This window comes from Geospiza fortis, unplaced genomic scaffold, assembly GCF_000277835.1.
Source record: "Geospiza fortis unplaced genomic scaffold, GeoFor_1.0 scaffold88, whole genome shotgun sequence".
NCBI classification, from domain to species: domain Eukaryota; kingdom Metazoa; phylum Chordata; class Aves; order Passeriformes; family Thraupidae; genus Geospiza; species Geospiza fortis.
The window spans coordinates 328,961-349,897 of record NW_005054434.1 but is presented as its reverse complement, the minus strand read 5'-3'; the positions used below and the strand labels follow the sequence as shown (position 1 = coordinate 349,897).

At 41.7% G+C, this 20,937-nt stretch overlaps 1 protein-coding gene across 1 annotated transcript in view; it reads left to right on the top strand.

The window, feature by feature from the left end:
* Positions 1 to 467: 467 nt before the first annotated feature.
* XDH (xanthine dehydrogenase) overlaps positions 468 to 20,937 on the top strand; it is a 49,199-nt gene continuing 28,729 nt past the window's right edge. The window contains exons 1-11 of the mRNA XM_005427011.2: positions 468 to 659; positions 7,615 to 7,672; positions 9,846 to 9,942; positions 11,081 to 11,189; positions 12,645 to 12,771; positions 13,542 to 13,603; positions 15,356 to 15,424; positions 16,225 to 16,293; positions 16,760 to 16,846; positions 19,484 to 19,625; positions 20,208 to 20,300. Coding sequence (XP_005427068.1) covers positions 606 to 659; positions 7,615 to 7,672; positions 9,846 to 9,942; positions 11,081 to 11,189; positions 12,645 to 12,771; positions 13,542 to 13,603; positions 15,356 to 15,424; positions 16,225 to 16,293; positions 16,760 to 16,846; positions 19,484 to 19,625; positions 20,208 to 20,300 — 967 coding nt within the window. The 5' untranslated portion in view covers positions 468 to 605. The remainder of the gene's footprint in view (positions 660 to 7,614; positions 7,673 to 9,845; positions 9,943 to 11,080; positions 11,190 to 12,644; positions 12,772 to 13,541; positions 13,604 to 15,355; positions 15,425 to 16,224; positions 16,294 to 16,759; positions 16,847 to 19,483; positions 19,626 to 20,207; positions 20,301 to 20,937) is intronic.

Here is a 20,937-nt window from a genome sequence, read left to right as displayed (position 1 = left end):
AGGGTACTGCAGCTTTAAAACTGCAAGGAAAAATAGTGAGAGCCTAGCAGCAGATGTGCACGTATCAAGGAGTTTTTAAATAAGCAGGTGCTGTCATTAGAGACCTCTGTGTGGTGAATGCCAGGTGGATGGCTGTGCGCAGAACAAGGGAAACAGCTTTTTCTTGTCAATATTTGGTGAAGGATAGCTGGGAGAATGCCCCCTCCCTCCCTCCCCTGAAGTTTGCATTGCATTGCAAAACCCCGTGAATTCCTTGCTAGTGGCACCCAGCAGTGCCCCAAGCCTGGCAGGATCATCTGAAGGGAATGCAGCTGAATTGTGATCCTCTCCTATATAAAAGGGGGCGGGTCACTCTGCTGCTCCCAGCTCCTCTGCTGTCATTAGGGCTGCAGGAGCACCAACCACAGGCAGCTGGCACGCCTCTCCATTGCCTCTTATAATATGGGCTCTCACAGGGCACCGGTGTAAAAATCAAGTCAGACATTGTGGAGGCAGACTCGGGTCACCTGTGGTGTGGCTGGTGCTCACTCTGCTCTGGGCAGCAGGGCTGCTCTCACAAGGCTGCTCTGTGGCCCTGCTGGAGTGAAGTTGGGAAGGTGTGCAGGATGGCTCCCAACCAGGCAGGGGATGAACTTGTTTTCTTTGTGAATGGTAAAAAGGTAAGGAGGATTCCAGCTTTCTGTCCAGCTTGCTCCTGGATTGTGGCTTGATCGCTTACTTTTCTAGCCATCTTTTTCCTCCTCTTAAGTTTTCTGAGAAGAATACACGACTTTTAAGTCATGTATTAAAAGTCATTCCATGACTTTTAAGTATTAAATTGTGAAGACTACATATTGCTTTGCTATAAATGCCTTTTTCTCTTCTTTGGGTTTACCTTGTGAATTATTCGAAGGGTAACACAATTATATCATTTTCCTTTTACATTTTTGATTTGTTGGCAATAATTTACTACAATTCTGACGTAGCTACTTTTAAATAAGTGTGCATTTCTAGCATTTCTGCTAGAAATAATTCCAGTATTTATAACAGATCTGGAAAATTCAACTCAAATGGAAGCATCCACATATAATTCATCAATAAGTAACTCTAACATCTGGTTTTTGAAAGGGATTTAGAAAAATGTTTATTCCATTTAAGAAGCTAGAAAACTCTTCAGAATGAAAGCCCATTACCTGATACTGATTCCTGGCAATAACCTGCGGAGTGACTGTGTCTCACAGGAGGCTGGGCTGCTCACTGCACGTGATGGACACATTTGAACAGCTTGTCCTAGGTCTCCCTTTCCTCAGTTTGGGCTTTGCCTGGCTAGCAACGCCTCTTCAAAGGTTTGTTACAAAAGTCAAAGCTGACTCTTGGACCAACTACCAAGTTAATTCTATTTTTGAGCTCAGCTCAGTGCTGCCTTCCCCTTGCCCAGACACTTGGGCAAGGGAACTCATGCCAAAGCAGCTTCCTGCTGGGAAGGGAAGGGGACAGGGTTGTTTATCCATTGGTGTGGAGCCAAGAGATTGCAAACCTTCCCTGAGCACTGCTTATCGGTGTAAATCAGGTGTTATACTGGGTTTGGGCTGGACAATTAATTTTTAATCCCTTGAGGGATCACACAGTACTCTCAGTTGGTTAAAAAGCTCTGTGCCCTGCCTTACAGACTAGCACAGGATTATATCCGTTTTGCTTTTTTGCTTTTTCATGGTTGTTTAATGTGAATGAGAGTGTAGCTACAATTAGGGGTTTTAGTTATGATTTTGTATCCCAAACTGGATTGGAATTAGAACTTTGTGAGGTACTAGTGGATTTGATATGGATGTTTTGTTTTATTGACATATTAACAGTTTACTGAAGAACGAATTTTATCTAGTGTGCAGTAAAAGTTAGTCATAGAGTTGTTAAATATAATGCTGATGTAGAGCCCAGGCTTGGTTCTGAGGTTTTATAGAGAAGGATGACAACTGAAGCTTTGCTCACACAGATTAGTAGTGGTTCGTATGTGTTAATTGACGTATCTGCCGTTCATTGTTTCTAGAAAGAGATGAAAACTTGAAGCTCCAAGTTAATTGTAACTAGCTAATTGAGTCTGGTAACTGAAATTGTGGCATAGGATGCTCTGTGAATTTTCTCTGGTGAATTCTGCTATGGTGGGAACACGTGGCACACCATTAAATTGTTGTCTTCTTGCTCTGTGAAGTTTTGTGAGATGCCTCCTTTGTGAACCTCAATTTGTAGAGGGTGAACTTGGAGCTCTTTAGTTCTTGCATTAGGAGGTTGCCACAAATGTGTTGGGCAATCCAGATCCTGATACAAGGCAAGTGCCCTGTCTTGTTTGATTTTTTTTTTAATTTTCATTTTTTTTCTGGTATGCCCTAATCAGTGAGAATTGTTATTCTGGTGCCAGATCAGCTGAGGTTCGAAACCAATAGGCCTCTCATGGTAGGTATGAAGAGTTTGTAAACAAATTCCTGCATGCAGTTACGAGTGGTGCTTCAGCACTGGCTGGTGCTCAGTTATTACAAGAGCACTGCTCTGTGTAAATTGTTAGAAAAGTTCTTCTTCCTGGAGAAAACTTTTTGCCAACACATGAAAATGTCTATTAGTCCAAGTTTTGAGCTGGCCTTGTAGGAATTTCTTTTATGCACAGGGGGTGAGGCAGAGAAGGGGAGAAATGGCAGCCTAGGCCCTGAAGGCCATCAGCAGAAAACAACCTGTTTATTTTGGATCTTCTGCCTGTCCTTGCTGTGTCCTGCAGGTAATAAACCTCCTGTGAGTGACACTGGCCTTGTTGCATTTCAGCAATTTTATGGAACTGCTGTTCTTGTTTACAAAAGCCTATGTGCATGTGTAAAGGGGTTTATCACAGTGTGATCCTGGCAGCTTGGCTGAAAAAAACCCCAAACACTAAGGGATGATTAATATTACCAATGGTACCAACTTATTTGAATGTCAAAGCTCTCTTAGCATCCTTTCCCACTGCCCCATGGAGCAGGCAGTTCTAGTAAAGGAGCAGGTTTCACTTGCTATACCCAGTAGCTTTTTTTTTTCTATTCCTTTCTTTGTGTGTGTTGCTAAAGTGGCTCAAGTTACAGCCCTACCAAATGCAGGTTTAAGAGAGAGAATTGACTCATGGGGTGCTCTGATCTGTGGCAGTGTAGGCGGAGTTTGTTGGGACATTGCTGCACGTGAAAGGTGATGCGAAGGAAGGAGTGGTGGGAAGTGCCTGGAAGTGCAATTCTGCTGGAACAGCAGGTAGCAAGAGGCTAAGTGGAGAGGCAGGCAATAATATCTTCTCAATGGTGATCAGTGGCAGGGCCTGAGGAAACAGCATCCATCAGGGGAGGTTATGAAAAGGTTTTTCACCCAGAGGGTGGTTGGGCACTGGACAGTCTCCCCAGGGTAGTAGTCACAGCATCAAGTCTGACAGATTTCGGGAAGTATTTGAACAATGCTCTCAGGCACCTGTCAGGATTCTTGGGGTGTCCTGTGCAGGCCCAAGAGCTGACTTTTGATGGTTTCAGTGTGTCTCTTCCAAGTCAGTATATTCTATGATTCCAAGTTAGGATATGGCTCTATTCATCTGGGATCCTGATTAAATATTCCAGTTGATTCACTGCAAAGAGTGTGGTAACACAGCCAGTGGGAAAGGTTCCTGCTGTGTGAATTCATGACAGCTTGACACTGCAAATGGGCTGCTGACATCCTGTCACTGTACAAAACCACGTGCCAAGGGGTGGTTTGTGAGACAGGGACATGGATTGCAGCAATTTCTTCTCTCTCACATTAGCCCAACCTGTGCTGTTGTCAAGGAAAAGTCTCCTTGGAGCAGCTGAGCACACTTCACATTCAGGACTGTTTATTTCACTGGGCATATAGCTTGGCACACTACTAACTCAAAGTTCTCTTAATAGTCTGCCTAGACTAGAATGCAAATCAGGATGTTCAGTTTAAAGCTAATGGAGGCAATTTTTTTTTCTTGGCTGACAAGTCTGTCTCATGCATATGTAGGATATAATTTTAGTTTAAACACATGGAGTCAATATTTCTATTTCTATTCTGAATGCTAGGGGAGGATCTATGCTGGAAGCCACATTAGACCTCTTACCACTTCCAAAGTCTGTGAGTATTTGATTGCTGATGGGTCCAGCTAAGATACAGGATTTTTCTGAGCTTTGTGAACCTCTGGATTCTACATAAACAGAGACTTAGGAGCTTATAGTGTGCTGCTTTAAAGCAGAACAAAGTGTTCTCATGACCAGTAGCAAATTTACATTATGTGGTTATATTCAGTTTGTTCATCTGTGTTCGAATCCTTTTTCCTAATAAATGAATTTGAAATCTCTCATTGTCTTCAGGAATAACACATTCACAGATTTTAATGTCCTAGGGGACCTTTGCATGTGACTGGTCTGACTTGCTGTGTGGCAATCTGGTTAAAACCTTTCACTTTCTCTTCTTGAAACTTAATCAGTGACCAGGGATTAGTGATTGAATGGGATCTTGTCCTTCAGGAAAGCACCTGCTTCTCATTTATAGACCCCAACTGATGGAAATTTTAGCACATTGTTTGGTGAAATGGGAAAGTTTTTCACTTTCCTTCTGTTCCTCTATTTACCTTGTTCAACTACTGTTCCCTTAAACTGAAAAACCTCTAACTTTCTGGGAATAATGATTTAAATATGATGCTTTGTGTTATAAAGGCAAAGGTGTCTGAATTAGTGAGAGGCGGGTAGAGAAGTTGAAAAACAAAATATTTGAGATTGAAGTTTTGTACATGGAATTACGGGGACGTGAGCTCAACGTTTTTCTGGACTAGTCCATGCACTCTAAAGGTGTGAAGAGCTGCTTCAGAACCTGCTTTGCATGGTACTTAAAATCACAAAGAACTTCAGAGCCAGGCTAGGCTCCCTGCTGAGGTGGAATTGAGTATTTAAAATTCCTAGAATCAGTAGGCAAACAGACGTGTAGTACATACACAGCAGTACAGAGTAAGTTTGTTGAGAGTCATTTGACTGTCCGTGCCATCCTAACATTTTCAACAATGTTTCTTTCTGCATTTGATTAATAATTAAGCTGCCAAATGCAGAAAATCCAGTTTTAAATTGTCAAAACATGGCTGTCAATCTGATACACCTGCAATGTGACATTTGATTTAAAAAGCCAAAATAAAACAAATTGCCAAACATTAAAAACTTACCAAAAGGGAACTATTTTCTTTAACTGCAGTTCCTAAGTTGTTTGATCCTACAGCTGCAGAAGGCAATGGATGGAATTCAGTTTCTTTCTGTACAAGGACACTGGGGGAGGTGAGCAGGAGCTCTGGTACCGAGCTGTGAATTATATTGTACTGGGCATCAGACAAGATGTGTTATCCCCACCCACAGGGTTTTAAAATATTTTAAGAACAAATCACAGTAGGAGATTGCAACAAACCACTGGAGGAATGATATGCTGGAGGACAAGCCAGCATCAACAACAATGAGCAAAAGGCAAGAACAGCAAAAAACTCTTACTCTGTGCCCAGCAAGAGAGACTCATCAGCAAGCATCCTCCCACCAGGAATCTGAAGTGAAGAGAAATGATTCCTTGATGTCTGATGTGTGAGATTTGTGTTAATCCAGAATGTTCTCCAAACTCTTACCCATATCTCCCTCAGATCCTTAGTCTCTGCCAGAATTGCAGATATACAGCTCCAGTGGAGTAGTTTGAAGTGGCTGAAGTAGCAATCCAGGGCTGTTGGCTGGAACAGAGTAAGGGTGTGGATCGTCTGGGGCATGGTGGGAGACACTTTCTGATAAAGTTGAGCAAAGCATTGGCTTTGGGACTTCACACATTCTTACATCATTAAAAGTACATGGAGATGAGTGGTTAAATGAAAAATGAAGGACTAGGCCTGTCTTTTAGTTCCTGCTTCCTGAAAAGAAGCCAGTGGGCCAAACTTTTAATTGCTTGGTTTGAGTACATGACTGAGCACTTCTTGAACTCTTTCAAGAAAACTTCTTGAGATGTTTTCTTTGATATAAGCACAGAATAGTCTTTAGCTGCTCTAAGGTTTCTTCTCTGTGTCTGGCTATCTTGGAAGCTGCTTTGGAAGGGTTTGCAATGGCCATTGGCACAGACATGAGGAAGAAGCTCTGTGTGACAGTGGGAGTTGCTGGGGCTGGCTCTTGGCTGTGGAATGGCTCTGAAAGGCCATTTGTCCTCTCACAATCACAGGGATGTTTGGAATTCCCTTCTCATATCTGTTTGCCAAGGTGCTGCAGAGGGTTGTATGTGCTTACTCTGAACCAGATGGTCATGGAAGAGCACTGCATGCTTTTATTTATTTCTATGCATCCAGGAGGTGAGGGAACAGGGGAACTCTGCTCTGAAGAGCAGCAATGGGTGCTGCATGATCTGCAATATGACATTCCCAAACTAGAATTGACTCTTTTTTTCCTGTAGATTATCCCCAATGAAGGAATGAGATGTGCAAAAAGTGACCAGTTGTGTTTTGTAGCAGCAATTTTATCAGTTAATTCTAAAAAAGTGAACTCAAGCAGGAAGTATGAACCTTGTCTCTTTAGGATAACCTTGTCACGTGTCAAAGGCATAAAACTGGAGCAGGACAGAGGTTGTGAAGGTTTCTTATCAGTGAGAAAAGAAAGTTAAAAAAAATACTTGAACAAATGACCCCTGTTTCAATTTGCCCTTCAAACTGGGAGTGATTAATTTAAATAAACTGTAACTATTGTACTTAGGACTTGCATAAAATAAGAGCCAAGAACATGATTATATTCTGGCACACAGTGAATTTGGAAAAGTTTCTTGACACTTTATTAATAACAGAAAACGGGGAAGACAAGCCCTGTGACAAGGGCGGAACTTTGGTTTCTGACCACTGGGCAGAGGTTAAAGTAAAATGTTTTATGTCTAATGGATAACTTCTAATAGTATGGTTTATTAATAGGATGGAGGTGGCTCAAAATATGCAGCAAAAATTTTTCTTTTCTTAGTATTTTGTATTCCCACATTTAGGATGGCTACTACTGTAATACTGATTGATGTTACAAGGGAAGAAAGAGAAACTTCAGAGGATTGGTGTAGTTGCTGTCCATCCTGCTGCACCTGTGTTGTCACATTACAGTTTCCACTGTGGGGGTTTTTTCTCTGCAAAACCTTTTACTGATGCTCTTTCTGTCATTCTGTTTATCTGCTTATTTTCTCTCTCTTCCAACAGTAAAAGAAAGGACAAAGTTCAGTTATTCAGGGTCGATAAAGATGAGACACCCTTTGGGACGTGTCAGGAACCCAAGATTTTAATACGAAACACAGTTCTTTCTCTTCTCACTAAGTCTTTCTCTTCTCACTACTAAGTCTGTTTGCCATTTTGGATGAAGGGTTTTTTAGATTTGCCGCAGTGTGCCATGACTGAAAAACTCAGATGTATGTAATGCATATACTTCCCTCTGACACAGTACATTCAAGGAAACCTTGTATCTGGGCACATGACCAACATTGCTGAAATAATCTGTGGTTTTTGCTTCCTGCTTTGGAAAAGAAGTTGCAGAAAGACCAAACTTTCCCCTTGCAACTATCTGTGTTGTAAAACCTCTTGTGTTTATCAATATCTTTCCCTTCTTGCAGGTGGTGGAAAAAGATGTGGATCCAGAAACAACCCTGCTAACTTATCTACGGAGAAAATGTATCCAGTGCCAGAAAAAACTGCAGAAAGCTTTAAATGCCTACAGCATTTCATAATTGTTTACTGTTCTGTCAGTTCAGTACTGGGCAGAGATTTTGCACAGAGTGTAAGAGGGAATGCTTTGCATTGTCTGGTATCTCTTGCTAGCAAAGATTACAGCTGCTATTCCAGGCTTGAATGATAACAAATTTTAAATTATATACTTTAAATGATTTATTAGTACTTTAAGGAAAAACTTGTAATTTCACAGAATTATAATATGATGGAAAGGAAGCAGTAATGAGATGGCAATAAAATGGAAAGAAATGTAAGTTTGTTCCACACAAAGAATAAAGAATTTTCTGGCCAAAACATCACATTGGCCAGCTAATATCCCATAACTTGATAACCCTGTGCTGTTTATCAGATGGCTCAGGGAGGCAGGTTCAGAGGCAGGGGTTCCCCCCATGCAGCATGGGCGTGTTTACATGAGCAGATCCAAGCAGTCACGTTTCACCCCTGCTTGAAACTGGTCAACACGTGAGTCAGAGCAGCTGCAGGAGCTGAGTAGCTATTACTGTGATGATCAGGCTGGCTGCACCAGGTCTGCTTCCATAGGTAGTGTCATTCCACGTTTTCTGAGTTTTTGTCTGCCCAGCTGGGTGTGTACATCTGCCAAACTGTTCACAGCTGTGTTGGTGTATCCATACCAGGCTGTTGTGTTCCATTTGTCTGGGAGCTGAAGGAAGGAAGTACAGGGATGTGAATCACACCTCTTGGAGGTTTCCAGCAGAACTATCAGCAGCTCTGAGTATACCATAGATGGATAAAGGTCAGGAGGAAATGTAAGTGGTGTTACTCTTGTGCCTAGGTGTGCCTGTCTTACTGCCAGAACTTTTATGCCTAAGCTTGTAGATAACTAATGCAAATAGCTTTGTAAAGAGAGAATCTGAGCCCTTCAAAACCTGCTGATCTTCTACATGAGCATTCTTGTTAGGGTCAGACAAATACTTTGAGAAACATGTTTTACTGAGGCAGATTAGCACCGTTGTCAAGAGAAACATTGGATGGCATGGGAAAGCTGTATTTCTGCTCAAGCAGGCACATGATTCTATGCAAAGCAATGGTGGCTTTAAGGACATGGTTTCATTGTGGACTTGGCAGCCTTAGGTTTGCATCAAAGATGTGGTTTAGTGGTGGGCTTGGCAGCATTATGTTTATGGTTGGACTTCATGATCTTAAAGATCTTTTTCAACCTAAATGATTCTATGATTCTTTAGAAACAGTCAGTGCCACACTGTTTGCAGTGAAGTCAAGATTGAGTTCCCTCTATCACAGTGTCTGTTGCTTTTCCAAAGGCTCTGTGATACAAGGAAAGGCACTGATTATCTCAACTCAATGTGTCCATTGCCAATAAAATCAGCTGCTTTTTACTCCACCAAAAGTCTCTCAACATTGGCCAATTCTCTTTGCAATAAATAATAGTGTCTAATTGCTTTCTAATGAGCTCCCAGGTGTCTGGGCAGGGGTTCTGTACATCTCCATGAGTTCTGGTTCTCAGTGTCTCCCTCCTATGATTTTATGGGACCCAGGCTCCTGGGGGAGTGTGCATGGCTGGTTTTGCCCCTATCAATTGGCAAGCCATCAGAAATGGGGTGGCCAGACCATGACTTTTGAGATGCAGGTAGTTTGTGAGCAGTTCAAATGCAGCTCCCAGCCAGTGCTAAACTGTGTAACTTGTAGCCCTGAGTGGCTGCCCTTCCTGGGAGCCTTCTAGGTGGTAGGAGTCACCAGGTGCAGGAAGAAGTCATGCCCCACCACTGAGAGGTGCCGAAGGAGGATGCCACTATGTGGCTGCATGCCTGAGCAGCTCCTGCTCAGCAATTACCAGTGCTTTATCTCCCTTGTGTCATTTCCTCTTCTGAGTCATGGTAAGTGGGAACTGTTGCAGTTGAGGATATTTTTTTGTTAGTTTCTGAGAGTGTGTTGGAGAGTAGGCTGTGTCCTTATGAGGGGTTTGGGTGTTGATCTCAGTAGTCACATGCCAGCTTTTGAAACTTTGCTTATGTTAAATTATTTAGCAGAAGAAATGAGTGATTTGCTTCCAGCAGGAACTTGTTGCTCAGCCTTGATTGATGACTTGAGCAAGTTGTGCCAACTCTTTCCGTGTTTTCCTTAATTCCTGTTCTCTCAGTGGGCCTGTGTGGAACCAAACTAGGCTGTGGAGAAGGTGGATGTGGTGCTTGCACTGTTATGATATCCAAATATGATCCCTTCCGGAAGAAAATCCTGTATCCTTTGCAATCTGAACTCTGCAACAGAGAAATAAAATGGGGACAGATCCAGGTTCCTGACATACCAGACATGGTACTATTTTTTGAAAAAAAGTTATATAATGAATGTTTCTGCCAAAACATAATTTTTCACTTTCAGAACATAAGCTCAGAAGGCTGAGATAAGAAAGTATTTTTTTAAGCATTGCACAGTGTTTATAAGGAACTATTTCTTCGTGCCCTGCAATATCTGCACTGACTCTAATGTAACTTTTTCCTGTGACAAACCATATAATGATTATTGTGATAAAATCTTTATTGTTATTGTATTATGACAATAATCTCATTTCTGTATGCCAGCAGATATTACCATTTTTCTCTACTTGTACTGTAGCTTTCAGAATTATTTCCTGAGACAAAATTTCCTCCTCTTCTCACTTTAATTAATTGAAAAGGGAAACAATGGAATAAAAACAAAAGGGAATGCAAAGAGAGGATGAGACAGAGAGACAGGCCTCAGTTTAGTTTTACTGTGTGGAACAGAAAGCACTGAAATCTTTAATGTATTTGGAATAATGCTTGAAGATACTATAACTTGGATCCTCTCTTAATAGCATAGCCATAAGATGTCTTTAGGGTCATTATTCTGTCTTGATAGAAATGAGATAAAATAACTAGTTCTTATACGAGTTTTGGCAACATTAATCTCTTTTACCTTCAGTCTAGACTTTCCTCCCATGTTTACCATCTAGAAACAGCTTTCTAGGTAAAAGGAAAAAAACCCAACAAAACTCCAGTCTCTTATGTAACTTTGCAAGTGTCCAGCTGCCCAGCATCTTCGTATTTGTTAATCTGCCCCTATAAATTACTTATATGGGTTCTGTATCTTAATGTGCAACAAGGATGTTTAAAGTTGCTGTATCTAGGTGAAATCCTGTGGTGTATGCCTGGATCAAACTGCAAGGGAAATTGATTAGAATTTTGGATGACTGGGTGCTGTAGGACTTGATTTGTAATTAATTCTTATATCACATCTACTTAAATGCTCCTGTTGTGTTCACTGCTGTAGCTTCTGAGTACTCTTCACTGCTCCTGTTCCCTTTTTCCTTTGCTGAGCAGCACTGTCAAATGAAATGACCTTAATGTCATATTTTAGCCACCACACTGCCAATGCTTGTCTCTTTCCTGTCTGTGCCCTGCATCACGTGGCTGTAACTACTGTTGAAGGCATAGGAAACACCAAATCCAGGCTGCACCCAGCTCAGGTAAGCTATTAATACTGGGAACTTTAAAACTCTCTATGCATGTTTTCTTGTGCTGCTTAAACCTGTTCCAGGACACTGGGACCTCCACTAAAGCCATGGGGCTGACTCTCCACATGAGCAATCCATACTTGCAGGAATGGCTGAGTGACAGAATCAAACTCCTGAGGCAAAGCTAGGGTTCTGTTCTGCCCCAACAGGTTAACTCATGCTATCCTGGCTGAATTGCCAGTGCTCTTGTCCTTGGGCTGCATTTGCATGGCTGTATTTGGTCCACATCCTGGTCTGGGAAGACTGATGTTGTGAGGAAAGCCAATCTAATGACCTGGAGCTAGGAAATCTGGGATAGGTTTGGGCTCTCCTATGGCCTTCCACAAATGACTTTGGTTTCTGGTCTTGCATAGTTAGGAACCTTCCCTGCAGTAGTGTGAAGTAAGCTTTGGTTCAGCGATGTTTCTGGAGTCTCAAAATATTCTTGGTGAGAAGGAGTGACAGGGATGTGCATCCTTGCCCTTCTAGCAAGGTGTTACAATGCAGCCTTGCCTCTCTCTGTCAGACCTGCTGCCTTAAGGTAAACTGTGATTCACCTCACCTTGCACAGTGGGTAGGACTTGTGCCACCACCTGAGGGAGTGAACAACAAAGTGAAAAATAAGTTCAATATGCATGAATGATGGCAGCCTTTGTCTTCTTTTCTCTCCTCCCACCTGAAGATTCTGATAGCTAAATTTTGAAATTCAAAGTCAGGTCTAGGCAGGTAACCCAAAGCTTGCTAGCATGGTAAATCTGAAGAATTCCTGATCTCCTTGGAATCTTCTAGTGGCCCTCAGGCACATTTTGAGTTCAAATTCTGTGGCAGTCATATTTTCTGGAAAAATCCCCTTGCCCAGGATTCTTCTCCTGGGAAGCTGAGAAGCCTCACAGAAAAAGGAAAACAATTCTTATCTCATTTGCTTCTCCTGTGTTTTGTTGCTTTGGAATGTCTTTGGAGATTGCTTATCCAACAGGTGATTGTTTCATTAGTTTTTGATGTATTTTCACTCACTGGCCAATCACAGCCAAGCTGTGTTGAGACTCTGGAGAGAGTCACAAGTTTTCATTATTATCTTTTTACCCTTCTGTAAGTATCCTTTCTGTATTCTTTAGTATAGCATAGCATCCTTTAAAACAATACGGTATCATAAAATAATAAATTAGCCTTCTAAGAACATGGAGTCAAATTCACCATTCCTTCCTGCCACAGGGCACCCCACAAATACAATAAAAGCCTGGGTGCAAACTTTTCAAGCTGCTCTCCTCTTTGAAGGCTGTCCCACAGATTGACCAGAGAACATCTGATGATAATCTCAGCCCCTCTGTGATACCAGGTTTTGCTTTTAACAGGAGTGTAATTGAAACAAGCACAACAATGAACTCACCTTGACATTATGGGCTAATTGTGGTTTTTACTTTATCTCAGGAGAGAATAGCAAAAAGTCATGGGTCCCAATGTGGCTTTTGCACTCCAGGCATTGTCATGTCCATGTACACATTGCTTCGGAACAACCCCGAGCCTCACATGGAGGACATTGAAGATGCTTTCCAAGGTAATATTCACAGCCCTGCAGGGGTGCAACTTGTTCTGCTTTAATTACATCTGCTTCACCCACTGGGATGGAGGTGCACCATTATTTAATGTATTTTGTTAAAAAGAGCTGGTGGTTGTGAGGTTAAGATGTAGCTTTTTCACTTGGAGACCAGCTAGGTGCCATGAAGTGAACGTCATAGTTTGTAAGCAGGGGCAAGTGGCCTCAGTCTGGGATTAGGAGCCCAAAAGGTGGCCTGTCCTTGAGGGGCATAAAAGTGTCCTTGTTTATTCACTGCTGTCACAACAGCCTGCAGAAGTGACAAAGAACATGTCCTCAAGTCAAGGACCAAGACAGCAACGTGCCATGATGGAGTGGGGCAGAACCCAACTGTGTAAATCCTGCGAGAGGCTGCTGTTATTGCTAAGGTTAGAGTCATCACTGTGCTTCCAGCAGTGATCTGAGAGGAATGATGATGCAGGAGAAAGCAATCTCTCTGTAATTTAGGAGACAGACTAGTTGGTATACTGATAAGACTCACACAATTGAGATAAATGAATAGTGAATAAGACAGATTGAATTTGTTCTAAATGAATTTCAGTTTAAATTTCAACAAAAAGGAATGGTAGGGTTGTTGCAAGGTTCCTAATGAAATTTTCCTCCTCCAATTTTTTCCATTAGCTGTATCAGGATTTGACAAGCTTTTGTGAGAAACAATAGAATGTTTTAAAAGAAGATAAATTTTTAGCCAAATGACACTAAATCCTTATCCTTTTGCTCTGGCAATGCAGGGAACTTGTGTCGATGTACAGGCTACAGACCCATTCTGGAAGGATACAGGACATTTGCTAAAGTAAGTGGCTTTAGATGATGTTTAAAAAAAAAAAGGAAGTTGGTAGTCTTTCTCTCTGTTACTGAAACATGCCATGAACTCAAATGGAGAGGAAGGAAATTAATATGCTCCAACAACCCAGCTCCAACTCTTGACCTCTGTTTATGTGATTCATGTGTTAATAATTCAGATAGAGTAAACACTTTATTCTCTCCACTTGCTGGGGACACCTAAATAACATCCATCTGATGGTCCCTTTTTGGATCACAGGTAATCAGACTGTAACTCTTTTCTATAAGTCTCAGAAAAACTTATCCTCTCTGCATAATACAGCTTGCAGCTGATCCTGGTGTGGACAACCTGTGAAGGTATGGTGCACTGGTAGGGACATGCTGTGGAGGAATTTGCATTTTTGAGCAGGAATAGCTCTGGAAAGAAGTTAAAATCACTATTTTATAGCTCTTGCCCAGAATTCTTCTGCTGGTTTGGGTGCAGTATGAAGCTTTGCCATGAATTTTCTCTACTCCCTTTGTACCTGAATGAGTGCTGGAGGCTGTGAAGAGGAGTAGATCATTATGTACTTCAGTGATTGCCAGCCACTCATGGGTCTACACTGATATTAAATATCAAAAGGAAATAATTTATAGTGATGCCCATTAGTTTCATTTTATTATCTAGAACTGCAGTTAACAAATGAAAATACAAGCAGGAGTGAGGTTCATTACAAATGGTTGATAAACCCAGTTGATAAAAGCCTACTTGGATTTCCAACAGGCTCTCCACAGTGTCTCACCAAAGGATTTTAAGGACAATAGGGGTTAAGAGGGAAGATATCTGTAGGTATGAAAGATTGGTTAAAAGGCAGTAGAGGAAAAATGGCATATTTTGGCAGTGGAGGGAGGTCACTGTTGTGGGGTTTTGTTGGGACTTGTGGTAGGAAGCAAGGTTGTTGCCCCTATCCCTAAATGTGGTTTAAAAGAATGTTAAGTAAGGATATGAGAAAGTAAACTAACAGATATGAACTTTGGGTAGTGAAGGCAGGAACTGGCTTTGAGGAATTTCTGGAGGATTTTATGAACCTGAGACACTGGAGAATAGAATGGGCTACAAAACAGAAAACACTGCTATGGCTCTTCTTACACTTGAGTTCTCTGTGCAGTTCTGCTCCTCTCACCTCTAACAGGGTATTGCAGAACAGAAGAGGATTCAGAGAACTGGAACAAGGATCACATCTGTGGCAATCTGATTTCCATACTGGGAAGCACTGAGTGCACTTCAACATGAAAAGGAGATGCCAGGGAGAGGAAGGGACTCCATGCAGCACAGTGGTTTCTGTTGACCTCTGATAGAGATCAGCAGAATTGTGATTAGAAGTGGAACGTGAACAGGCATCTGCTATTTCCTGCCTCTGCCAGTAAAAGATAATTTCAAGAAATGAACCTAATAGTAGTCAGATGGAAAACAAAGGCAGATGGTCTCTGTGGTGGAGTATTGGTATTGTATTCTATGTGCTTTCAGCCTTCTCTGGGTGTCTGCTCACAGCTCCAGAGCTAATTGTTGAATGGTCAGAGTAGTTTCAAACCAGAACAAGAGTTTTACCAGCACAGTAGGCATGCATTACACTGTAGGATATTGCCTTCCATTGGTAAGAGAAATACCTATATGGTTGGCATCTTTCTTCTGCTTTGGGTATTTCTCTCAAAATGGGATCAAACCTACTTAATTTCCTTGGAATCTGCACATTTTTTATCAGAACAGTTTTTGTTCCCACAGGACATGAATTGCTGTGGCAAAGTTGTCAGTGGCACTGGATGCTGTCGTAGTGGGAAGGAAAATACCATGGTAAGCTGGATGTTAAGACCCACAACCTCGATTTTCAATATAGCATTGGAGCTTTGATGTGTTAGTCACCTCTCTGGCTCTGCTCTGGTGCAGATACTCAGAAGTTCTCTGAGCTGTTTTTGTTGTCTACCTCTTGGAAAATGCTGGGAATGTACGTCCCAATGAGCATGAATGGCCATCATGATGTGGGTTTTAAAACAGAGATGTTCCTTCTGAGTCTGCAAGGAGCATCCCTTCTGTCAAATAGCACAACTGTAAACAGTGTGTTACCAGCTTCTAGTGCACTGAAGTGATACATCTTTCTGTGAAAACAGGTCTAAATTCCCCACTCTGATATTTCTCAAACTTTGCCACCCAGTGATGAATGAAGCAATTTCCTCTCTGTTCCAAAACTGTACAATTGAAATCTTTTGGAATATCTGGAGGGGAAAAAAGTCAATCACATTGTATGTATCAGTCTAGGTACAAAACAAATGAAGGAATGGAAAGAAGAAATTGGTGCTTAAGGTAGTGTGAGTATAAAATAAATTTAGGAAGCAGAGAATATAATGAAATTCATTACCAGAAATTTCCAGGGAATTTCTGTGGATTGGTTTTTAGGAAGCATCCAGTGTTGCATGGAATACTCCAACAATTAAGACTGCTTGGAGTCCTTTCTTTCAAGCAATTTATTAATGAAAAATGTGACTGCAAATTTCTGAAATCTGGGGATTGATAAAAGAGGAGGACCATATTCTGTAAAAGTTGCAATGTTCTGACTATGTTTAAAATAGCTGGAGTGTGCTTTTTTTCTTCTTCAGAATGGGGGCTGCTGTGGAGGAAAAGCCAATGGTCCAGGCTGCTGCATGAATGGAAAAGAGGACAGTGTGGTAAGGTGCCTCTCAACTAGTACTTTTAGTACTTTTTCCTTTATTTCTGATGTTTTAAAGTCTTAGATCTGGCTCATTGCATGCCCAAGCCTGATGCTTTTATTTTAGCAAGATCTATGCAAAGCAATTTAGAACTGATTTATATTTTATGGTCAGAAGAGCATACATCAGAAAAGGTATATTTGACATGATTTAACATGCCAGTGTGAAAGGGATGTCACTTTTGATTGACTAAAATATATTAGTGTGTTCAGGGTTGAGGGTTCTGACAAGACATGCAGGGGAATCAGAAAAATATAACTGGAGGACCTTAAATGCTGAATCAGGTGGCATCATTTTGCTGTGTTTGCCATGCTTTGCTCTAGGAAATAGTAACAGGGATTTGAGTTGAAAGAGGAATGAGTTATGGTTATATGTGGAGAGCTTTCTCCTCAGTCATTAGCTATTTGCATTTTCTCTGTCACAGACAATGACCTCCTCCAGCCTGTTCAATTCTTCTGAGTTCCAGCCACTGGATCCTACACAGGAGCCAATCTTCCCACCAGAATTAATGGTAAGTTCATTCAGAAAGAAATAGCAGTGATTTGTTGGCTCAGTTGTTCTGCACAAGGTTTGAGTGACTCTGTCCTGAGGAAATGGCGGGGCAAAGATGGCTGCTAATAAATGAAAATGCATGGGCATGAACCCTCCCTTGTTCTATAAAACACAAGGTGTTTGAGCCAGGGTGGCTTAGAAGAAATATGCAGGCCAGGTGCCTGCTCCAGCAGTCTGGCTTTCTTTCTGGTTCTCACCATATGTCTCTCTGCTCTTGGGTTGCCTTCCTTCCCAGTCACTGCCTGTCCGGGGCTGGAACAGTAACTAAAATTCAAATGTCAATTGATTAGGTCAGATGTTAACTTCTGCATCAAATACAGATATATCTGAGCTTGTCTCCCTGTGTTCCCTTTATAGTGTAGGAAGAGAAGTAGGAACTTGCGGTGGTTTTGTATGAGAGGCATTCATGGAAGTGATGAAAAGTTTTTAGCTGCTGGAAAGTTTGTGTTTTTGTAAAAAACACATGTTAAAAATGAAAGAAACTCAGGATTTTTTTCTTTCTTTTCTGGCTGATAGAGGTAACAAGGGCTGGGTGGTTTTTGCTGTGGGCCTTTTCCCAGGGTGTCTTCCCCCAGCTGGTTTTTGGGTAGGGGAGGAGAGGCTGCAGGGCCCATGTTGGGCCTGGCTGCCATTTCTGACATCCTGCTGCTACTGTGGCTTAGCCAAGATTCCACCACCATTACATATTCACCCACAACCACCGGGCAGGGCAGAGGAGAGGCCATCAGCCCCCCTGGCTGCAGCTCCCACCACAAACTACCAAGCCTGGCCTGGGTCAGGTAATGATCTACAAGCCCGGAACAAAATATTAAATCTTTCAATGCTTCAGTCCTCCCCTGAGTGAGAGAAGAAACAAAAATGCAGACAATGTAAAGGAATTCACAGAATGACCAGGTTGGAAGAGATCTTAAAGATCATCAAGGCCAACCAACAACATGAAGACACCAAAGTCAATGAAGAAGCAATCCTGGATAGGAGAAATGAGGAGATACCTTTAGTTTTAGGCTGCAATCTTCTTGTAAAGATATGAAAAAAGACTCTTTTTTCCCTAAAACATATAAAGGTATAGAGATGAAAGTATTCAAATTGTAGATATTGAGCAAAGGCCTTCATACTAAAGTAAGCAAATGTGAAAGTAACTGTAATCCTATGAAAAGTTTAAACAGAGAAAGAGAAAAAAGTAATAAAGATCTTGTGCCCTTGAGAAGAAAATAATTTCAGAAGTAAATAATGAGAACTTTTGCCTTTAAACAACTCATCTTCAAAACATTACCCCATAAGTTGGCATGGCCCATAAACACAACTTGAGAAAAACTTGTAGAAAATGAGACGAATTTCACGATTGCAGATTTCTCCAGACAGTTGCTATTCATAGAGAGAACCAAGAGAAAACTGATTTCTTGTAGAGAAGTCTCCATAACATTAACAAAAAAGACTATTTTAGAAGTAGTAAACTGACTGAAATTTTAGGTTTTGTTTCTTTACATTGTCATTGGAAAAGAAAAGACTGTGGGGGGAAGAGCAGTGTCCTAAAGGTATTTTATTCTAATTCCTATTACTTTCTTTTAGTTACTATTAATAAACTTTTCTTTATGCCGTTTTAGAGTTTTACACCTACTTTACCTTTCTCCTAATCCTATCTCACAACAAAAAAGAAATGAGTACACTAATAATTAACCAAGACTAAGCCCATCACACTCATTAATACGTGAACCATAAAATCTCAAATTAACAAATCAAAACCACTACAGAACTACAGGGTGTAGCTCAATATGTATCTCAAATAGTTGTCTTTTCAAAAAACTCCCCTCACCATAGCAGGAGTAAAAGTTGGTTGGCTCACAATGACATTAAAAGTTAGGTGAGATGAGTTTCCCTCTGTTTCATTCCTGTCTTTTTTGGGGATCCTCCCCCCTAAGCAGTGTGTCCCAGCCAGGAATCTAATCCAGCACATGACACATTTACAGCTTCCTTCACATTTAACAACTGAAATTCAATCATTAATTCTGCTGCTGTACCCAGCTTAAATGTGTCATGAGCTACAGGAGGAGTAGGTTCTCTTAGACCATAGCATGAGATAGATTCAGCTTGAGATAGGGCTCCTCTGTTTCTTCTTCAAGATGTTCTCCTGCCCAAGGAGACTTCATGTTGATTTCATGTTTTCTGTAGTCACTGGGTGAAGTAGTTAAAAGGGGAATCAGAACCTGGCCTAGCAGGTTAATTGCAATTCATCTGTACTAAAAACTGACATTTTTTGATTGAGATGGGAATGGAAAACCCATTGAAGCAACTGGAGCCACGGCCATGTGCCAGAGCCTTGGAGCTTGCTGGCACAGATCTTGCTAGGGAGGTGTGGCAGCAGGATGCACCTGGCAGTACCAGGAAGGGAGAACTTTTGTCAGGATGAGAAAGACTTCCATCACTGCTAGCAGAAGGATGGGGAATGGCAAACTGCCAACCACAGTGTGGATATCCCAGCCCCCTGTCAGTAACTTGGCTGAGATGGAGCCCAGCGTGGCACAGGCATGGGCAGCGTGTGAGCAGGGATTCTTGGCTTGATGTAGAGGCTGAGCTCTGTCTGAATTCCCTTCTGCAGACTCAGAGTAAGAAACAGCAGAAGCAGATGTGTTTCAAAGGCGAGCGTGTGACGTGGATCCAGCCCACAACTCTCAGTGAACTGGTGGCTCTCAAATCCCAGTACCCCAATGCCAAACTCGTTGTGGGGAACACAGAAGTGGGTAAGAGAAAGAGCTGATGCTTATTATGAACAGTTGGAAGACCTTCCATTAAGTATTTTGTGACAACAGTGCAAATGGAAACCTCTTTCATGTCATTGCTTTTAAAAAGCTATTTATTTTCAGGTTGTTTGTAGGAGCAGGTTTTCTTCTCAGGTAGATTAATCTCACTGTGAATGTTTTTCTCCATTCTTTGCTATGTCAGGTGAAAAAAATGCTATTCCAGATCTCTGAGCCTTTGTGCTACTTTGTGGAATTTTGAGGAGAGGGGAGTGACACAGCATGAAATGTCCCCATAATCAAATTAATTCAGTTGTGAAAGCTGCATTTTGAAGGACTTTTCAGTGAGAAAATTCTCAAGACTTGAAATCTTACTGCCTTCTCACACCAAATAGATACTTTTGCAAACATAAGTGCTGAGGAGGATAGTTCAGGCATATTTAGTAATTCTGTTGTCTTGAGCAGTTGGTTCATGAAATAATTACTAAATGTTGTAGGGTTTGTTGTATTAATTTTCCTTTCTTGAAGGATTATGTGCAGCAGTAGCCACGTCACACAAGTATCAAACAGTGTCTTTTCCTTAAGGTATCGAGATGAGGTTAAAGAACCTCCTGTATCCAGTGATAATAGCACCAGCATGGATCCCTGAAATGAATGCTGTTCAGCACACTGAGACAGGTGAGCAAAACAGAGGCAGACCACCTGTGAGGTGAGTGGGGACTCCATGGAAGAATAAAGAGGGTGTGAAGGAAAATCCCCAGATTAAAGATTGCTTTCTGTATATGTTATACCTTTCCCATTTTCCCACAGGAAATCAAGTGAGTGATACGTAAAAAAGTGAGCTGGGGATGTTTAGCCCAGAGAAAAAGAGGTTCAGGGGTGACCTTATCACTTTCTAGAACTCCCTGAAGGAAGGGTGTAGCAAGGTGGGGGTCAGTCTCTTCTCCCAGGTAACAAGTGACAGGACAAGAGGAAATTGCCTCAGACTCTGCCAGGAGATATTCACATTGGCATCAGGAAGAATTTCTTCACTTGAAAGCATGGTCTAGCACTGGGCTGGGCTGCCCATGGAGGTAGTGGAGTCACCACCCCTGGAAGTGTTCAAGAAATGATTGGATGTGATTTTTGATGCTGTGGTTTAGCTGATGTGGTGGTGTTCAGGCAGAGGCTGGACTCAGTGATCTCTGGAGGTCTTTTCCAACCTTAACAATTCTGTAATTCCATTGCCTTTAGCTTTGTGATGGAAATGGGTCAGCCTTACAAATAGAAGTACCTAGGACAATTTAGTGCATGTGGCCCCATGTCTGGTAGGATA